Source organism: Chanodichthys erythropterus, chromosome 4, assembly GCF_024489055.1.
Source record: "Chanodichthys erythropterus isolate Z2021 chromosome 4, ASM2448905v1, whole genome shotgun sequence".
NCBI lineage: Eukaryota > Metazoa > Chordata > Actinopteri > Cypriniformes > Xenocyprididae > Chanodichthys > Chanodichthys erythropterus.
The window spans coordinates 29,900,507-29,919,189 of NC_090224.1; the positions used below are offsets into that span (position 1 = coordinate 29,900,507).

Consider the following 18,683-nt stretch of genomic DNA (forward strand, 5'->3'; position numbering starts at 1 on the left):
GGGAATCAAATGGATCAAAAACAGATACGGAGATGACCTGCGTATCATCAGGATCGGGCAAAGAGGGTACTATACGCTCTAAACATGCCTTACATCTCTGTTAGACCAAACATTGTATCTGCTTGGTTCATTATTAATTCTTATTACTTTACTTTACAATATAGATATCTGGACTCCATTGAGAGGGCATTATCTGTAGGTGAAGTCGTCCTCATTGAGAATTTAGAAGAGACAGTCGATCCGGTGCTCGGTCCACTGCTCGGTCGTGAAACTATAAAGAAAGGATGGTGAGTATTTAAATGCCGTTATTAGTCATGTTTATCATTATATATAGTGTCAAAATGTGACTAGTCTCTACAAACATCTTTTATTAAAGGTGCAGTAAGTGATTTCTGAGAAACACTGTTGATATTTGAGATCAGCCCAAACAAACATGCCCCTTCCTTCATTGCTCAGCCCCTCTGCGGGTCCTTAAGCTCCCCCTTACGAAAAAGATGTTTATTCAAGTGTGCTATTATAGTATACTACTTTTAATCTAAAAAATAAGAGAGTATACTTTCAGTCTACTTTTTATATACTTCTCAGAAATATACTTTATGTACTTATGAGAAATATACTAAACATTGCTAAAAATACTTGACTTATACTGACAGAAAAGTCTAAGTTTATTTGGCCTATACTTGGAGTCTTTTGACCGAGATATACTTAAAAGCATATTTATAAAAGTATAGTATAAAAGTACATTGTTTGAAAATATTGGGTCTTGTGGAGATTGTGGGTCTCTCTTGGTAGAAATTGCATTCTGGGGGAGGAGAAATGGGAAGGCGGGGGCACCATGATTTGACAGCAAAAGGCACTTTCACTTTTTTGCTTGTAGTGTCACACCTTAAAACAACTATTGCATGAAGGTTTTTTTTTGGTTTGTGGAAATTAAAATGATAATTGTGTTGTTTATTCACCCTCATGTCTGTTCAAACCTGTGTGTTGTTTTTTTGTGTGTTTTTTAAACAAGTTTTTTTTTTTTTTTTTAAGACTCTTACACTCCATACATCACCATATGTATTTCTAACTTTCTTCTACTTTAATGTTCCATGAAAGAAAGAAAGTCCTTTAAGGCACCTGCATTAAATAATGAGCAAATTCTCATTTTTAATCCACAACAGCTACATAAAGATTGGTGACAAGGAGTGCGAGTACAACCCCAGTTTCCGTCTGATCCTTCACACCAAGCTGGCAAACCCTCACTACCAGCCCGAGCTTCAGGCTCAGTGCACGCTGGTCAACTTCACCGTGACGCGGGATGGCCTGGAGGACCAGCTGCTGGCTTCTGTGGTCAGCATGGAGAGACCTGACCTGGAGGAACTCAAGGTGCTTTAAATGTGCTGTTGGGCTTCATTAAAGGGTTAGTTCACCCAAAAATTTAAATTATGTCATTAATTACTCACCCTCATGTCATTCCACACCCGTATAACCTTCGTTCATCTTCGGGACACAAATAAGATATTTTTGATAAAATCTGATGGCTCAGTGAGGCCTGCATCACCAGCAATAACACTCCCTTTTTCAATGCATAGAAAGCTTAAGCTACTAAAAACAAGTTCATGTGACTATTATAATTATATATTATAATAATATTATAAAGCGATGAGAATACTTTTTGTGCGCCACAAATAACAAAATAGCGACTTTATTCCACAATATCTAGTGATGGCAATTTCAAAACGATGCTTCATGAAGCTTCAAAGCTTTACGAATCATTTGTTTCGAATCAGTGGTTCAGAGCGTCAAAATCACATGATTTTAGTAAATGAGGCTTCGTTACGTCTTAAGTGTTTTGAAACTTCAATAGTTCACGTGACTTTGGCTTCGAACCAGGGGCATTGTAAGTGGGGGGAAAAGTATGACAGAAAGCATAGGGCCCTGGCGTGTGAGGGGCCCTCGACGATCTTGAAATTATTATTATTATTATTATTTTACAATTGTGCGCATACACTGTGTCTGCGCTATTTCTCTGTTTGCTTGTTTGACAAGCGTTGGCACACGTCTGTGTTGGCGCCTCCCACGAGCACAGCATGCACGCAATTCGCATGATTTTATTGGTTGTCTAAGAATGTTGCAAAGCCCTAAATGGCTGTGAGGGAGAGCGGACGCGCCGGACTCCTGAGTGTGGTAAACTTCGATTGGCGCAACCGCCATTCAAACTAAGATCAGGCAACAAGTAAACAGTAAGGGAAAATAGTTCCTCATATATTTCTTTCCAAAGAGACCAAGTGAGAACCTATAATGTTCAAGTGAGGCGACGGTGACCTATATGCCACTGTTAACATTGTGTAAATAGATGCTTGCTGAATGGGAGTCTGCATTTTCCTACAATGAGAAACAACTTGTTTCTAAGCCTGTAATAAATGCTCTTATCGTACTCTAAACACCAACGTAACACGAAAAGTGTGTGACAAATCTTTAGAGATAAATAGAAAATATGGAAAACAATATGTAAACGATGTTTGTGTGGATCTTGAATAAAAATATTAATATGAGCAAACTTAATCATATAATTGTAAGATAGCATAATGAGAAAAACATTAAACATTCCCAAAATTCATCACAAGAACCAGGCATCTATTGTTTACAAATTCAACGCACTTTTAACATTTTACAGTAATGACAAACGTTATTTAAAATATATATATATATATATATATATATATATATATATATATATATATATATATATATAGAGCTATATAGCTATGGAAAAAATTAAGAGACCACTTAACATTGATTTCTGAACTTGGAGTGGTCTCTTAATTTTTTCCATAGCTGTATATATATATATAATGTAAAATTGGCCATCTCAGTAACAGTCATGAAAGATTAAAGTAATATCACACGTGCCATTATTTCTACCTGTACTACCTGTTCTATCTGTACTATTCAGCAACTTCTCTTAAACTATACACATGTTATGATAGTATAAATATCAGACATGTAGCTAATATATGGCTCAGGGTAATTTCAATCCTGTGTTCATCATGCTTGTAGAGGTACCTAAACTGTTAAATACTTTAGAAAGATTGTAATGTTTTGGTATACAAGGCACAAAGTCTGTTAATAATAATTAATTAAATATTATTATCTATCTATTTAAATATAGCACAATTCAAATAAATGAGTGTTATATTGTACAACTGTTTTTCTGTCGGTGAGTGCTATGTGTATAGTTGTACACTTATTTTAAAAAGTGTGAAATAAAATAAAATATATCATATTATAAAATAAATAGCATGCATAATTGGGATGCTGGCAAAGGGACCCCCATACAATGTCTTTGCATAGGGCCCAAGAATCGGTGCTACGACCCTGCTTCAAACTACAGAATCGAAACAAAAGATTCATAAAGCTTTGAACATTTATGAAGCAGTGTTTTGAAATCACCTTTCACTAGATATTATTGAATAAAGTCGCTATTTTGTTCATTTTGGCAGACAAAAAGTATTCTTGTCGCTTTATAATATTAAGGTTGAACCACTGTAGTCACATGAACTGTTTTAAATATGTTTTTAGTAGCTTTCTGGGCATTAAAAAAGGGGGTGTTATTACTGACGATGCAGGCCTCACTTATCCATCGGATTTTATCAAAAATATCTTAATTTGTGTTCCGAAGATGAACGAAGGTCTTGCAGGTGTGAAATGACATGCGGGTGAGTAATTAAAGACATAATTTTAATTTTTGGGTGAGCTTACCATTTAAAGGCCTTCGTATCAGATCCTTCTCTCCACACTTATTTGCAGGACTCTTAAGAAGATGCTATTTGACATGCATTTGTGAGCTTAATTGGATTAATTAGTTTCTGAGGTCTAGACTGGCTGAACTCAAGGATAATTAGTCATCATGCAGTCAATCGTTCCAGTTCAGTGTGCGTATCAGAATATTTGATGATTGAGGAAGATCCACTTGCTGTTTCCCAGAGAGCGACTGTGTGTTCTCACCTTTACTCACAAAATGTTAATTAGTTTTTGTGCAGATTGACCTCTTCAGGGATGTATTGTGTCTTTTCAGTCCAATATAAGATTTTCTGAGATGACTGCTCTCTTAAGTGTGTCTGTGTGATTTCACAGCTTTTTTTGTCACTTGTGTGCATTAGTTTAAACGTAGGGATTGGATCCATCAGCATTGACAGTGTAGATATCTGGTGATGTCTTTGGCAAGAGGAAGTCTGTTAATGCATGCAAAGTCTACTGCATATATTGATCTCTTACACTGTGTCTACACCGAACGCAACCGTTGTCGCTTGTGTCGCAACAGCTAAAAGCTGTCTACACTGGATCCAACAAGCGCCCGTTGCAAAGCATTTGTCCTTCGTGTCAGTACGTCATAAATAGAACAAGGCATCTGTTTACTGTCTGAGATTTGTCGCTCACATCGTGCCACATCCAGTGTAGACAGCGTCACTGATTATAATAGGTTCTATTGTCTTTTGTCGTGTCGCATCATGACGCTCATGTCCGGTGTAGACACGGTGTTAGCCTCTCATATGGCCACTAATGTGCTTGACTTTGCCCATGGCTCTTGTTTTTAATCACATGTCTTTCCATGTTTTTACTTTATAGTCAAACCTTACAAAGCAACAGAACGGCTTCAAAATCACTTTGAAAACTCTGGAGGACAACCTGCTCTCCCGCCTCTCCTCAGCATCCGGAAACTTCCTCGGAGACATTGAACTGGTGGAGAACTTGGAGATTACCAAACGAACAGCGGCAGAGATTGAAGACAAGGTTTGTAATTGTTTTAGCCGTGCCTGAGTTTCATGACTGACAAAAACACTAACTAGAAAATAATGTTTGCAATAGAAAGTGCCACAGTTTAATAGAAGCACAACAGTTTTTTAATATATATATATATATATATATATATATATATAGATAGATATTAAATATATATTAAATATATATATATTTCTATATATATTAAATATATATATAGAAATAAAGATATATATATATATATATATATATATATATATATATATATATATATATATATATATATATCTTTATTTCTTATACAACTTTCTAAGTCATAGGGCTGGAGCCTATCCCAGTTTCTTAGGCCAGAGGCAGGGGAACACACCCTGGCCAGATGGCCAGTCCATCACAGGGCTCTCACACACACAAACACTCTGGCTGTCCACTTTTTGACTGTCCAATTCACCTAACCTGCATGTCTTTGGACTGTGGGGGAAACCGGAGTACCCAGAGAAAACCCACACTGACACGGGACTCGAACCAGAGACCTTCTTGATGTGAGGCAACAGTGCTTACCACTGAGCCCTCGTGTTCTGTTACAATAAGGTTTCATTTGTTAAAATTAGTTAACATTAAAGACCCCTTGTGGTGAATTGCTAAGTATTTTCTCCTTAAAACTGCAGTGAAAAAAAGAAGAAAAAAAAACATTGCTGGTGTCTGTGATGTCACAACCTTGTAACCAATCCCGTCAACGTGCCAGCGGGCTTTAGCATATCATTAACAGCGAACTAGCAGGGGAGTCTCGATAGAAGCCAGGTTATCCTGGTATGTTTTTGTGCTGATATGAAAAATCATATAGATTTAGTAAAATGGCTGGTGTATGATGTATAATGTATTACGATGTTATGATGAACTATATGACTTCCTCCACTGACGTTGTTCGTTGTTCAAAGCGTTTGTAATAATACTAATTGTTAGAAGGCAGCTGTCTGACTCTGATATTGTGAACGGGAACATTACGGGAACATTGTGTAACATTAGCAACACATTATTAGCTGTTTGAGAACATAGTCAAGCAAAAGGCTAATCATATAAATTGGCTTTATGTGTCTGGTGTTGTAAAGAGCAAAATCATTGTGCTGCGTTTACCTCAGTAAGTTGAGCGAGTTCATCTCTGAGCTTACTGAGCGAGTGCAGGCAGGGCTAATTTGCATATTCTTTGATCCGCGTAAAATGCTAAACGTATACTAAGTCAAAGTACCTTTAAGACAAGTCATTTCACTAAGCGGCCATTTCTGAAATGCCTCTCGGACATGCAAGTGCAGCTATCTCTTTGAATGGGGAAACATCAAATTCTCCAAAGCTGTTTGCCAAGCTTTTGATTAAATTTCATATTTGAAATCACCAATGAAATCTGACAACAACTGTCTCATAAATTTTGTTTCTAAACGCTCGAATCATTACAAAAAAACGGATTTTTCAAGCTAATGCGCAGTCTTGTGCCTCTTGTGCCTCTTGTGTCTCATTTGGGAGGCACGTGTCTGACTGTTTCTATTGGAACCGGAGCTTCTAACGGCCGCTGCAGTGACTCGATGACTTTACCAATCGGCGATTGGCTCTTATTTAGGAGGCGGGACTTATTCTGCCATATTGCGCTTTGCACTTTCTCCCATTCAAGACAATATGAGTGACACATCTTGTGTTATTCTATAGTCTTTGACTAAATGAGGCAAAGTTACATTGAAGCTGTTTTAAGGCATGAAGTTTTTTTTTCACAGGAAAAATGTTTAAATATGTCCTTTTGGTTGGTAATCAAAGATGAGTTTAAAGGATAAAATTATTGACTACAGGGGGACTGTTAATAATTAATAATTAATTATAATTCTACAGCATTTATGTTAATCTCAACGTTTGCTAATACATTATTAAGATCAAAAGTTGTATCTGTTAACATAAGTAAACATTTGTTTTTACTAACATTAACAAAGGTGTTACAAAGTTCCTGTCATCTAAGATGATCATATAGTTCTAGGATTTCTCCATATAGTGGACTTCAATGGAGCCCAAATGGTTGAAGGTCAAAATTACAGTTTACAGCAATCCCAGATGAGAAATAATGTTCTTATCTAGAGAAACCATCGCAAATCTTCAAAAAAAAATTTTTTTTTTAAATTGTATACGTTTTAATGCTCATCTTGAACTAGCTCTCTTCTTCTCTATTTGAATTCCAGCAGTGTAGATGCTGCTAAGTGTATTACTGCCCTTCTCAGGTCAAACTAAATTGTCATTAATTGTTATATACTTGCACTAGTATATTGTATATAACAATTAGTTCAAACTTTGACCTGTGGAGGACAGTAATACACTTAGCAGTGTCTACAATGCTGGAATTCTAATTGAGTAATTTTGACCTTCAACCGTTTGGGCTCCATTGAAGTCCACTATATGGAGAAAAATCCTGGAATGTTTTCATCAAAAACCTTAATTTCTTTTCAACTGAAGAAAGAAACACATGAACATCTTGGAAGACATGGGGGTGAGTAAATTATCAGGAAATTTTCATTTGAAAGTGAACTAATCCTTTAACTAATGTTAACAAATGAGACCTTATTGTCCCACTTTTTTTCTGTAACCATTCATATAATTGCTTGCGCTACAAACAGGATTTCAATCAATCATGGTTAATTTAAAACCTGAAGTTAAAATCCACCAATGAATGTAGTTTTAATTAATCCAGTCTCTTTTGCAATCTGCATTAAGAATATAAAAGTAAAAATGTACAGTAAGTTCATAAAAGCAGCACAAATACTCGTGTGGTGAGATGAACACATACTGTACATCCCTATGCTTGTGTTTTACTATTTTTTTTATGTATTTCTGAAGTGCTAATTGGAAATTGGTTGTCATTGTTTGTCGTTTGTTCACTTTTTGATTCATTAGTTTTTGTTGTATGGTATATAACAAACTTTTGTTATTATTCTGTGATGTTTCATGAGCATGAGTAGTTAAATTTAGCATCTGTCAGCCATTTCTGAATGCTGTATTGGCATATTAATAGTGATGTGCATGTTTGCACCATTACAGGTGAAGGAGGCCAAAGTGACGGAGACTGAGATCAATGACGCAAGAGAACACTACCGTCCAGCGGCGGCCCGAGCCTCGCTCTTGTACTTCATCATGAATGACCTCAATAAAATACATCCCATGTACCAGTTCTCTCTCAAGGTACCTCAGCCACACACATGATTGAGTTCTTGTGTTTCTCTTCTCCACCAATGCTCTGTCCCATGTTGGCTGTTCAGTCGTGATGATCTACAGCGTTTAGTGTAATGATCTTCAGTGTATTACAACACTAACTAATAACACAGGCATGTGTTGCTTGCTCTACAGTTAAAAAGATAATAAATAGGCAAGATGTCTAATGTTTAATTTTGATTTGTTTTATTATTTTTTATTGTTCTCCCTAACTGCAGCACAGAATTCTTTAAGAAACACTTTATTTTAATGTTCTGAAGAACAGCTTTGCAGACATAAATAGATTATGGATGCATAGTTAATTTGTGTATGTTCACTGGCTTTCCGTTTTCATGTTTTTTGGCATGATGACTGTTTTCAGTCATCATGTCAATGAAACAATCTACAGCTATCCAAAAATAATTGTTGCTTCATTTTTGTACAAACGTATGCAGAAAAATCTTGATCTTCCTCAGAACTAATTACAGAAATGCCTCATAAGAGTAAAACTCGCTACAGTTCTTTGGCCACTTTGATCACATTTCTTTGTTTCTCCTCATTGTTCTGCCTTTGTGCTCCTCATGTTCAGGCCTTCAGCGTTGTGTTTCAAAAGGCTGTACTGAAAGCTGAGCCGGATGAGACCTTGAAGCAGCGGGTCATAAATCTGATTGACAGCATCACGTCCTCTGTGTTCCAGTACACCACCCGCGGGCTCTTTGAGTGTGACAAACTCACCTACACCACCCAGCTGGCCTTCCAAGTGAGCCTTCATTTCATTAGACTCCAACACATGCCACACCTCTGCTTGCTTTTCCTAAACGCACAGTTCATCTCCCCTATAGGTCTTGCTCATGAGTAAAGAGATCAACCCCAGAGAGCTGGACTTCCTGTTGCGGTACCCGGTGCAGCCAGGAGTGACGTCACCGGTGGACTTCCTGTCTGATCACTCCTGGGGCGGGATTAAAGTGAGTCATTTGTCTGTGTTGATCCTTAAAGTTGCTCTAAGCGATGTCACACGTTTTTAAGCCAAAACATTTTGGGCCCTATAATACACCCGGCGCAATGCGACGCAAGGCGCAGCGCAAGTGTGTTTGCTAGTTTGCGTCCAGCGCCGTTCGCGTTTTCCCATTCAGCGCCACGTCCTTAAATTAGTTCATGACTGTTTCAGGAAGCACGGAGGGGAAGGGGAGGAGGAGGAGGAGGGAGGGTCTAGCTAGCCTCTGTTTTGTTTGACAACACTTCGAACGTCAATAGGAAGTTACTCCACCCAGGATTGCTTAGAGCACCTTTAATTTGCTACAATCTCTCTTTCTATTATTTAGTTCTTTGAAAGGAACAAAATTCGCTCCAAATCTCTCAAAATAACTCACTCTCTGTGCTCGTCATATCTTAATATTTAATTGTCAAATCAGTTCAAAACTAAGATGAGCTTTAATGTCAGGTAAGATTTCAAATTTAAGCCATTAACATTATACTTTTATGTTGCTTCTTTGGAGTTTGCAGTTTAAATCACCATCTACATTCACAACATAAGCTCGGATATTCGCCATAAGATCTTTTGTGCTTCATGTAAGAAAGAAAATTAAAACACCATGAGAGTAAAGGCCTGTTCACACCAAGAAGCATAAAGAAAGATTAGCATCCACACCAGCACACAATATCATTCTATTTATTCTCAGTTTTAAATGCTCGAGGTCTTTAAAGCAGGATGGATTCTGATTGGCTGTCAGTGTTTTATTGTTCATCAGCTGGAAAAAAAATCGTTCTGAAAGTGATTGATTTCAACGATATCGTTCCTCTGTGTCATTATCGTTAAAGTTGTGTTGTGGACTCTGCTATTCTTTTATATTTAGAACTATATTTTTTAACATTATAGTTATCTTCTATGGTGTGAACGGGCCTTAAATGATGAGCAAATTTCTGAAAAATATATAAATAAAAATATAATAATAACTATTATTGTTGTTGTTGTTGTTGTGGTTGTTGTTATTTTTGTTGTCTTTTTTGGGCTGACTTTTTGTATATCACAGTCACTTCATCATAGATACTGAATTAGGAATTCAAAATGACCAAATGAATAGTAACTACACAAACTCATTGGTTAGTTCATTAAGTGCACTACTTCTACCAGTTCCTATCTATTCTATTCTTGAAAAGCACTTACTAAACATCTAACTCTGCTTAAGCACTTCTGTTAGTGTGGTTTATGAAGAAACACACTCATGTTTAGCAGTTTTTGGCATGAAGACACTTTACTTTGTAGTTAGATTTTATCAGCGCTTTGACAATATTGAATTTAAGCTCTTCTGTCATCATTACCTCTCTTCTATTTGATAAGATTGCACATTGTCCTCTCAGCATGCCTGCAAAATGATGCATACTGAATGAAACATACATGTATTATTGATGAAAGCTTAGCTCACATGAAACACTTCTGGAAAGTCGTGTTCCATGCTAAACTCTAGTAAAGCTTTTCCTAATTATTTTGCATGCAGCTTCATATTATATCTGAGACAACATAAAATAAAAAGAACTTCTAAAAAAAGAATTTGCTACAACGCATGGACCATTTCAAACGAACTAGTGTAAGCTGAATGAAAGTCTGTGGACCTATTAAACTGCTAAAGACATACCTTTTTCGTCAACACTTGACCCACTAATATTAGCGCTTTTTATCTTTACTTTTCTCTATTTGTGTATTTATTTAAAAAAAAAATGTCCTTGCTATGAACACTTTGTTGGTGAAACTGGGACTTGGCACGGCACTTGATTGCTTCTACTATTCTCATTTGTAAGTCGCTTTGGAGAAAAGCCTCTGATAAATGACTAAATGTAAATCTATTATGCATCAACTTCCTTTTGAACCTTTTATACTTCAGCTGGTTTTATGTGAAATCAGTATTTTATCTTGCTAATGATTTATTGAAAGATGAATGAAAGATTGGTGACATTATGTGGTGATATGTGTTTCAGTCTCTCACTGCCATGGAGGAGTTTCATAGCCTTGACCGGGACATTGAAGGCTCGGCTAAACGCTGGAAGAAGTTTGTGGAGTCTGAGTGTCCGGAGAAAGAGAAGTTCCCTCAGGAGTGGAAGAATAAGACGTCAATGCAGCGGCTGTGCATGATGAGAGCGTTGCGTCCTGACAGAATGACCTACGCTGCCAGGTCAGACCACATCTGGACATTTCCACCTTATTTTGCCATGTTTATGTGACTGTTTTTGCTGCAGGGTAGCAGCCCAACCACATATATGCAGAATTATAATATACTGTAAAGTGAATGTACTGAACTAAACATTTTTATTTTAAAAAATAATTTGGCTTCTAAAACTGCTAGAAAATCAAACCAAGTTGTGTCCAAAACTGAAGTTGATATTACAAAAAATGAGTGGCTAAAAGGTTTGAAAGTCTCCATATTAACACAATGTCTAATTTCAAAAAGTGATTTTGAGTGTTTAAGCTTTCGAATGATACCTAATATATGATGATTATTAAAATATGTAATAGGGAAAAAGTGCCAAGTGTGACTAGCAGCTAACAGGCTAATTTATTATTTATTTACAAATTAAAAAAGATCAACCTGCTTTATAGAGACCGCCATCTGCCATTAGTCAAGAGTTAGTAGTTGAGAAGTTTATGCAGTAGAGTCCATGATACGTGAACTTCAGGAAAACAATGGCAGTGTTAATATAATAAGACAGTGCAGGCCAGTGTCTTCACCAATGAGAATCAGTCTTCACTAATGCTCTGTGTAGAGTTCAGTTCATTCAGTGCTCTTTAACATGGTTCACTTGGAACATATTGAAATAATAAGCTCATCATTATTACAGTGTCATTATAAAGAGTTTGTAAAAAGCCAAGTAATGAGCTTGTTCACTCTTCAGAGATTTTGTGGAGGAGAAGCTGGGCAGTAAATATGTGATGGGACGCTCAGTGGACTTCGCCGTGTCTTATGAGGAGTCGGGAGCTGCCACACCCATGTTCTTCATCCTGTCTCCTGGAGTCAACCCGCTGAAGGATGTGGAGAAACACGGTACAAACCATTTACATCATTTCACTAAAATGTTGCAGTAATCCAGGGATTTAAAGCTAAGGTGTCATTTTGGTATTTTTAAAATGACCCCTTAAGATCAGCAGATACCTGCATGCAAAGCCAGTTGGCTTGTATAAACTAAATGTTGGCGTGTCTGGGATAGTCTGTCAGTGCTAATTATTGTATCCAGACTCTTACTTTTCCTCTAAGGCAGATTTGAAGGTTTACTGATAGTCATGTGAGTGATCAGATTAAACATGCCTGTGATAGCGACTAGTCAAATCACACGCTAGCTGATTACTGAGGGCTTGCGAAACACCTCAGACACTTCAGATCTGTAATCTGACCCTTTAATAACATCCTGCAGGAAGAACACTGGGATACACGTTCGACAACAAGAATTTCCACAATGTCTCGCTGGGCCAGGGACAGGAAGTGGTGGCAGAAGAGGCTCTGGATATTGCAGCGAGAGAGGGACACTGGGTGATTTTACAGGTTAAAACACTAAACACCCACAGCTGCTGCAAACTGAGTGTCAAATCGCTAAACATTCAAAGAGCATCGTGAGTCCAGGTGTCTGATGCAGTAAAGCACACTGGATCACTAAAGTTTACATGCTCACAGTGCACAGATTTTGTGGTCACATGTACTCTTTTAACTGATTGGCATTATTGGTAACAATAAGGGTTCATTTGTTAACTTTATTTAACTACATTAGTTAACATGATCTTGTGATTAAAAGTAATTCTAAAACACTTATTTATATTAATGTTAATTTCAGCATTCACTAATACATAAGATACTAAATATGCAGTAATATTATTGATCCGGATTCACTGACACTATCAGATAAGAACAAAACTTGAACTGATTTGGTGGTGTCTGCCTCACGGCTCTCTCTCACGGCTGATTAAATGACCTGTTGTGTTCTGCCGGGAGAGAGGAATGCCTGTCTGGCCGCTGCACTCCACTAATGAGTCCATTAGACCGTGTCCATTTCATTTGAATGTCACTTTCCGACCACAGCTGTTTATTACACATTATTTTGGACGTCCTCAAGCAGACACCCACATGTACAAACTAGCCATATAGATGTGGTTTGCTTAAAACGCAAAACAATGTTTAATATGTCAAGAAAACACAGAGGCTATTCAAATGTTCTGATGTGGATGAATCTCACGAGAAAATGCTGCATAATGGAACGCAGGAATATATTTCACTCTTTCAAGACGCACCTGCAAAAGAATCACAATGACTTTTATTGAACGGATGAAGTGGCGGAAAGTGAACATCTTTACATGAAATCTCCTGCATGCTGTGCTGGTCAGAAACATGGAGATGAGTGTTAGTTTATTTGCCTTTGAATGAGAATCTCAATCAGTGGACCTAAAGATTCCCATCTCCATACCGCCTTCCCACAGTCTTCATCAGGCTGTTTCATCTCCTACCTCAGCAAGTCTGTCTCAGCCCACTTATGAATTCAGGCTTTGCCAGGGAGATGGTGGATCAATGGAAAGTTCCCCTCCAGCGAAGTTTAATTCGATTGCAGCACACAGGGTCCTGTCCTGCAGAAATGCAGAAATCCACTCACTGTAGAGAGGCAATCAATTGCTAATATTGGAGCAGAAAATCCTCAGACTTCAGCTGACCAGATTCCCCTCTTTTGGATACACAATGAGCAAAGACGAGGAGAGCAAGGTGAATTTGCTCGCAGACGACTATTATTTGAAGTGTCTGGATAGTGTTTAACTTTAATGGCTTTTCTGGAAGGAATATGCTGCATTCAGCCTTTTAAAACCACTGCCGCCCGCATTATCAAACTTGACTGGCAGATTCGGCAGGAAAGTGGATTCCTGTGAAGCCCAGTTACAATGCACATATTTCAATAATGAAATTATAATTGAATTCAATTTGTACAGTGAGGACCAAATGCATCAGTTGTGCAATTTAATACACCTTTTCAGTACTAATGATAGTAATGAACATTACTATTTGAGTACAATTAAAATGGATCCCAAAAAAATGGCGTGTCCTCATTTAGTTAAAGGGTTAGTGTTACGTTACTGGTGTGTAGAAACACGCACGACTAGGAGAATACGATCAAAGTCCAACTTTACTAGATAATCCAAAGTAGCATACAGGGAACACAGGAGATAAACGCACACTGGCATACAACAATTACCGACAAAGACAAGAGTGCAGGGTGAGTGATAATATACAAGTCCTAATGAGTGCTGATGATGATCGTCTTCAGGTGCGTGTGATGGAGATGACGTGCAGGTGCAGGGCAGAGGGGATGCTGGGAAGTGTAGTGCAGGAACCGGTGGTTGTAACAGTACCGCCCCCCTCCGGCAAGACGCGTCCTCGCGCCGTAGAGGAACATCCAAGGGGGCAGGCCGGAGGGGGTTCAGGAGGTGGACGGTGAGGCTGGAGGATGAGTCTGATGGAGGCCCAGTCCCCAACCAGGATGCTGTACATCGGCGGCGGCGCTGATGAAGGGAGGAGCCATGGTGGTGAAGGCATCAGCACCACCTTGGGGACGAACGAAGGCAGCCGTGGCGATGGAGGAGGAACCCACGGCGCAGATGGACGACAGATGGAGCGGCTCGATGACGACGACCCAGGCGACCGCGACGGAGCCACAGCGACGACCATCCGAGGAGGATGCAGGGATCCTGAGGGCTGAGGTGTAGCTGGAGGGCGGAGACGGAGCCTGAGGGAGGGCGGAGCTAGCTGGAGCAGTAGGGGTGGAGGGCCGGAGAGTAACGGACGGCCCGTAAGTCTGTTGCATAGGCGGTGTGACGTCCGACCCAGGTGCAGTTGACGGTCCGAGGCAGCTCCGCGAAGCCGATGGCTCGAAGGTCCCAGCAGACGACGAGGGAGGGAGGAGCGTAGGCGAAGGAGTCAGGTCGATGGGTTGAGGAAGAGAGACGGGAACAGATGTTGGAGGCGGAGCCACGGGAACTTCATGCCTCGGAGGAGATGGCTCACAGTGGTCCCGCGGTGTCACCACGTCACTGAGAGGAGGTGATGGTGGTGTAGCGGGACTGATGGGAGACAGTTCGGGAAGAACAGCGGACTTGGTTGGGGTCAGGGAAGGCAGCAGAGATGGAGATTCCAGTAGAGGATGTGGCAGAGAGAGGCTGGTAGGAATCGATAAGTCCAGTAGAGAGTTTTCAAACAGCGGAGAAGTAGTATTGTAGTCGGTGGACTCACTCTCAGTGACGGGCGGGTGGGCGGGGCTTTTCTCCAGCTCGACGTCCTCAACACCTACTCCCTCGACGCTGACAGGGACCCCTGACTCGAACTTCTCAGTTGGAAATACCTCAGGCTCCGGAGTGATGTCAGGCTCGGTCGCTCCTCCTGGCGTGGGCTCTGACGTCACGGTGGGGTCGTCGTTTCCATCGGCGGTGGGTCTCTGGTTGGGAACTGGGTACGGAGGGGTTCCGGATCGGGGCCGCTTGAACTCCACGCATTTAAGCATGGCTTCCCTCCAGTTCAAGCCGGTGGTATCAGGCAGCACACAAGGTCCATTGTAGCTCGCCCCGATCCGGTATAACTTCCTCAATTCCTCATCCTCCAGCTGACTGTTGACGGCAAAAAGGAAAAAACGTGAAGAAAAAACAAAAAAGTCAGGGCTCTCCTGAGCCAAGGCGATGAATTTAGCCCATTCATCCATTTAGGGCGGTCGGTAATTCTGTTACGTTACTGGTGTGTTGAAACACGCACGACTAGGAGAATACGATCAAAGTCCAACTTTACTAGATAATCCAAAGTAGCATACAGGGAACACAGGAGATAAACACTCGCATACAACAATTACCGACAAAGACAAGAGTGCAGGGTGAGTGGTAATATACAAGTCCTAATGAGTGCTGATGATGATCGTCTGCAGGTGCGTGTGATGGAGATGACGTGCAGGTGCAGGGCAGAGGGGATGCTGGGAAGTGTAGTGCAGGAACCGGTGGTTGTAACAGTTAGTTCATCCAAAAATGAAAATTCTGTCATTTATTACTTACCCTCATGCCGTTCCACACCCCGTAAGACCTTCGTTAATCCACAGAACACAAATTAAGATATTTTTGTTGAAATCCGATGGCTCCGTGAGGACTTCATAGGGAGCAATGACATTTCCTCTCTCAAGATCCATGAAGGTACTAAAAACATATTTAAATCAGTTCATGTGAGTACAGTGGTTCAATATTAATATTATAAAGCGATGAGAATATTTTTGGAGCGCCAAAAAAAAACAAGATAATGACTTATTTAGTGATGGCCGTTTCAAAACAATGCTTCAGGAAGCATCAGAGCACAAATTAATCAGTGTATCAAATCTGCTGTTCAGAGCGCCAAAGTCACGTGATTTCAGCCGTTGGCACTTTGACACGTGATCTGAATCATGATTCGATACACTGATTCATTGTGCTCCGATGCTTCATGAAGCAGTGTTTTGAAATCGGCCATCACTAAAAAAGTCGTTATTCTTTTCTACTTCATAGCTAATTATTTTTGCTTTGATTCAAATAAACCTATGTTGTGATTGTACTGTAGTGTTTTGCATCAATATATTACAAACTTTGTTCAATGATTCCACTGTGTCTGTAGTATTCTCTCTACTACTGCAGTACAGAGATGTATTTACTGTACATGTAGTACCATAATGAAACCTGTATCACCTATTTCGTTCTACAATATTTAATGATTGTACGAACAATGACACAGTGAAACTATCGGTTGCTTGTGTGTGGGTGATCTACAGTTATGTTTCAATGGTATTTCACAGTAAATTTGTGTTTTGAACCAATGATTGTGCAAGTGCAAGATTTCTTTAAAGATGTGAATGCACAATGCAATGTTTTGAACCTTAGTAAGCCTGCAAAAGCTGCATGTTTCAGTTTCAGACACAGCAAACGACATTTCATCCAGGAATATAAAAACGGCAGAACGTTAACAGCTCTCAACTTTGTTTGTGCACGAGAAAGAGAGAAAGAGAGAAAGAAAGAAAGAGAAAAAGAAGATTTGAAAAGAAAAGCTTAATTTCTGAGGTGGGCTTTAGCTCATCCTTGGTACTTTCGAGTCATTACAAACCAACTGCAATATTGACATAATTTTTAGTTTAATTTTTAGTAATTTTAGTTTTTCTTTCATTTAAATCTTTCTCAGGATCAATAGGGCTGTTATAGTGATTTTAACAATGTGAGTTCATTCAGCACAATGTTATATTCTGCAGATAACAGCATTAAGGAGATGTTTGTGCTCTTGCATTATCAGTCACTGTAATTTTTATAGTGTGTGTGCTGTGAAATCATTTTTGTTACCAGAATTTCCCCTTTTTCCCTTGTTATTTATTAGATTTTAACAAAATGCAAAACATTGCAGTTTAGAGCTTTAGACAGCACAAAGGGCAATACTTGTGTGTAAAATTGTAGAAGGATTTTTACATCACCTAACCCCAACCCTTAAATTGCATCTTCTTGTTCATTGTGTTATTCTTTACCCACTACAAACTGCCATCAGAGATCTGTCTCTTCTGTCAAAACTAGAATATCCATTTGGTCTCTAAATGGCTGGGAACTCTGGAGAAGAAGCTGGAGCAGCTTGCGGAGGGCAGCCACCAGAACTTCAGGGTCTTCATCAGCGCAGAGCCATCATCCTCGCCCGATGGCCACATCATTCCACAGGGCATCCTGGAGAACTCCATCAAAATCACCAACGAGCCACCGACGGGAATGCATGCTAACCTGCACAAAGCCCTGGATAACTTCAATCAGGTACGGTGACCTGCAGATAATCACATGCTTCTGACACCTAATCCACATGCTTCTCACTGAGTCACATTCTAGTCATGTACGCACTTTGAAAGCAAATCAATGGTAGAGAAAAAGGCCTAAACAGCTCTCGAACTCTAGGAGGTAGCAGTTATCCAAAAAATGACAACTACTTTCATATTGACCTTTTCCGGTGTCTTAGCAAAGAGTCAATTGCTTCCTTTCGGCGTCGTCAAATTCAAATGATTTTTTTGGTGTTTGGTTTGATTGTGACGAGCAGTGAAACATCGTTATGGAGATCATAAACTGAGACTCGTAGGATGTGTGTTCAATTGGGGTGAGTGCTGAATGTTAATGCTGTCGCTTGCATCTGGATCAGAGCTTCAACACCTCCTCTATTATTAAAGCTGCACCAGCAGAACAAACTACTGTATAAGGGCCCCCATTGCTTAACACATTGACATATTCATAAGCAGAGGATATTTGTTTAATGATGTTATTGGATTGCTTGTATCCCTTGGATTGCACCTCAATCCCTTACTGTAAAGCAAATGTACTGAACTAAACGTAAATATTTTACATAATAAATTGGTCTCTAAAATGGTTAGAAAATCAAAGCCATATGTCTAACTGAGTTGTTTTCTAAATTTGAAGTTGATATCACAAAAATTTAGCCACTAAAAGGTTTTAAAGTACCATTTCCATTGTAAAAGCAATGTCCAATTTCAAAATGCTTTCACATATTAATGTTTAAGCTTTTGAATGATACCTAAATTATTAATAATTAAATATGTGAGAGACAAAAAAAGCGTGCCAAGTTTCCTGCTACCGAAACACTGACCGTTAACAGACTGTATCAGCAGCACCAGATCGACCTACTGTATAAGGGCTCCTATAAGCC

General features: G+C 39.3%; 1 protein-coding gene across 1 annotated transcript in view; it reads left to right on the forward strand.

The window, feature by feature from the left end:
• The first annotated feature begins 4,591 nt into the window (after window positions 1-4,591).
• Window positions 4,592-18,683, forward strand: part of LOC137019339 (dynein axonemal heavy chain 9-like) — a 37,312-nt gene continuing 23,220 nt past the window's right edge. Inside the window, exons 1-8 of the mRNA XM_067384700.1 lie at window positions 4,592-4,776; window positions 7,831-7,971; window positions 8,570-8,740; window positions 8,823-8,945; window positions 10,954-11,147; window positions 11,866-12,014; window positions 12,382-12,509; window positions 17,558-17,785. Coding sequence (XP_067240801.1) covers window positions 7,924-7,971; window positions 8,570-8,740; window positions 8,823-8,945; window positions 10,954-11,147; window positions 11,866-12,014; window positions 12,382-12,509; window positions 17,558-17,785 — 1,041 coding nt within the window. The 5' untranslated portion in view covers window positions 4,592-4,776; window positions 7,831-7,923. The remainder of the gene's footprint in view (window positions 4,777-7,830; window positions 7,972-8,569; window positions 8,741-8,822; window positions 8,946-10,953; window positions 11,148-11,865; window positions 12,015-12,381; window positions 12,510-17,557; window positions 17,786-18,683) is intronic.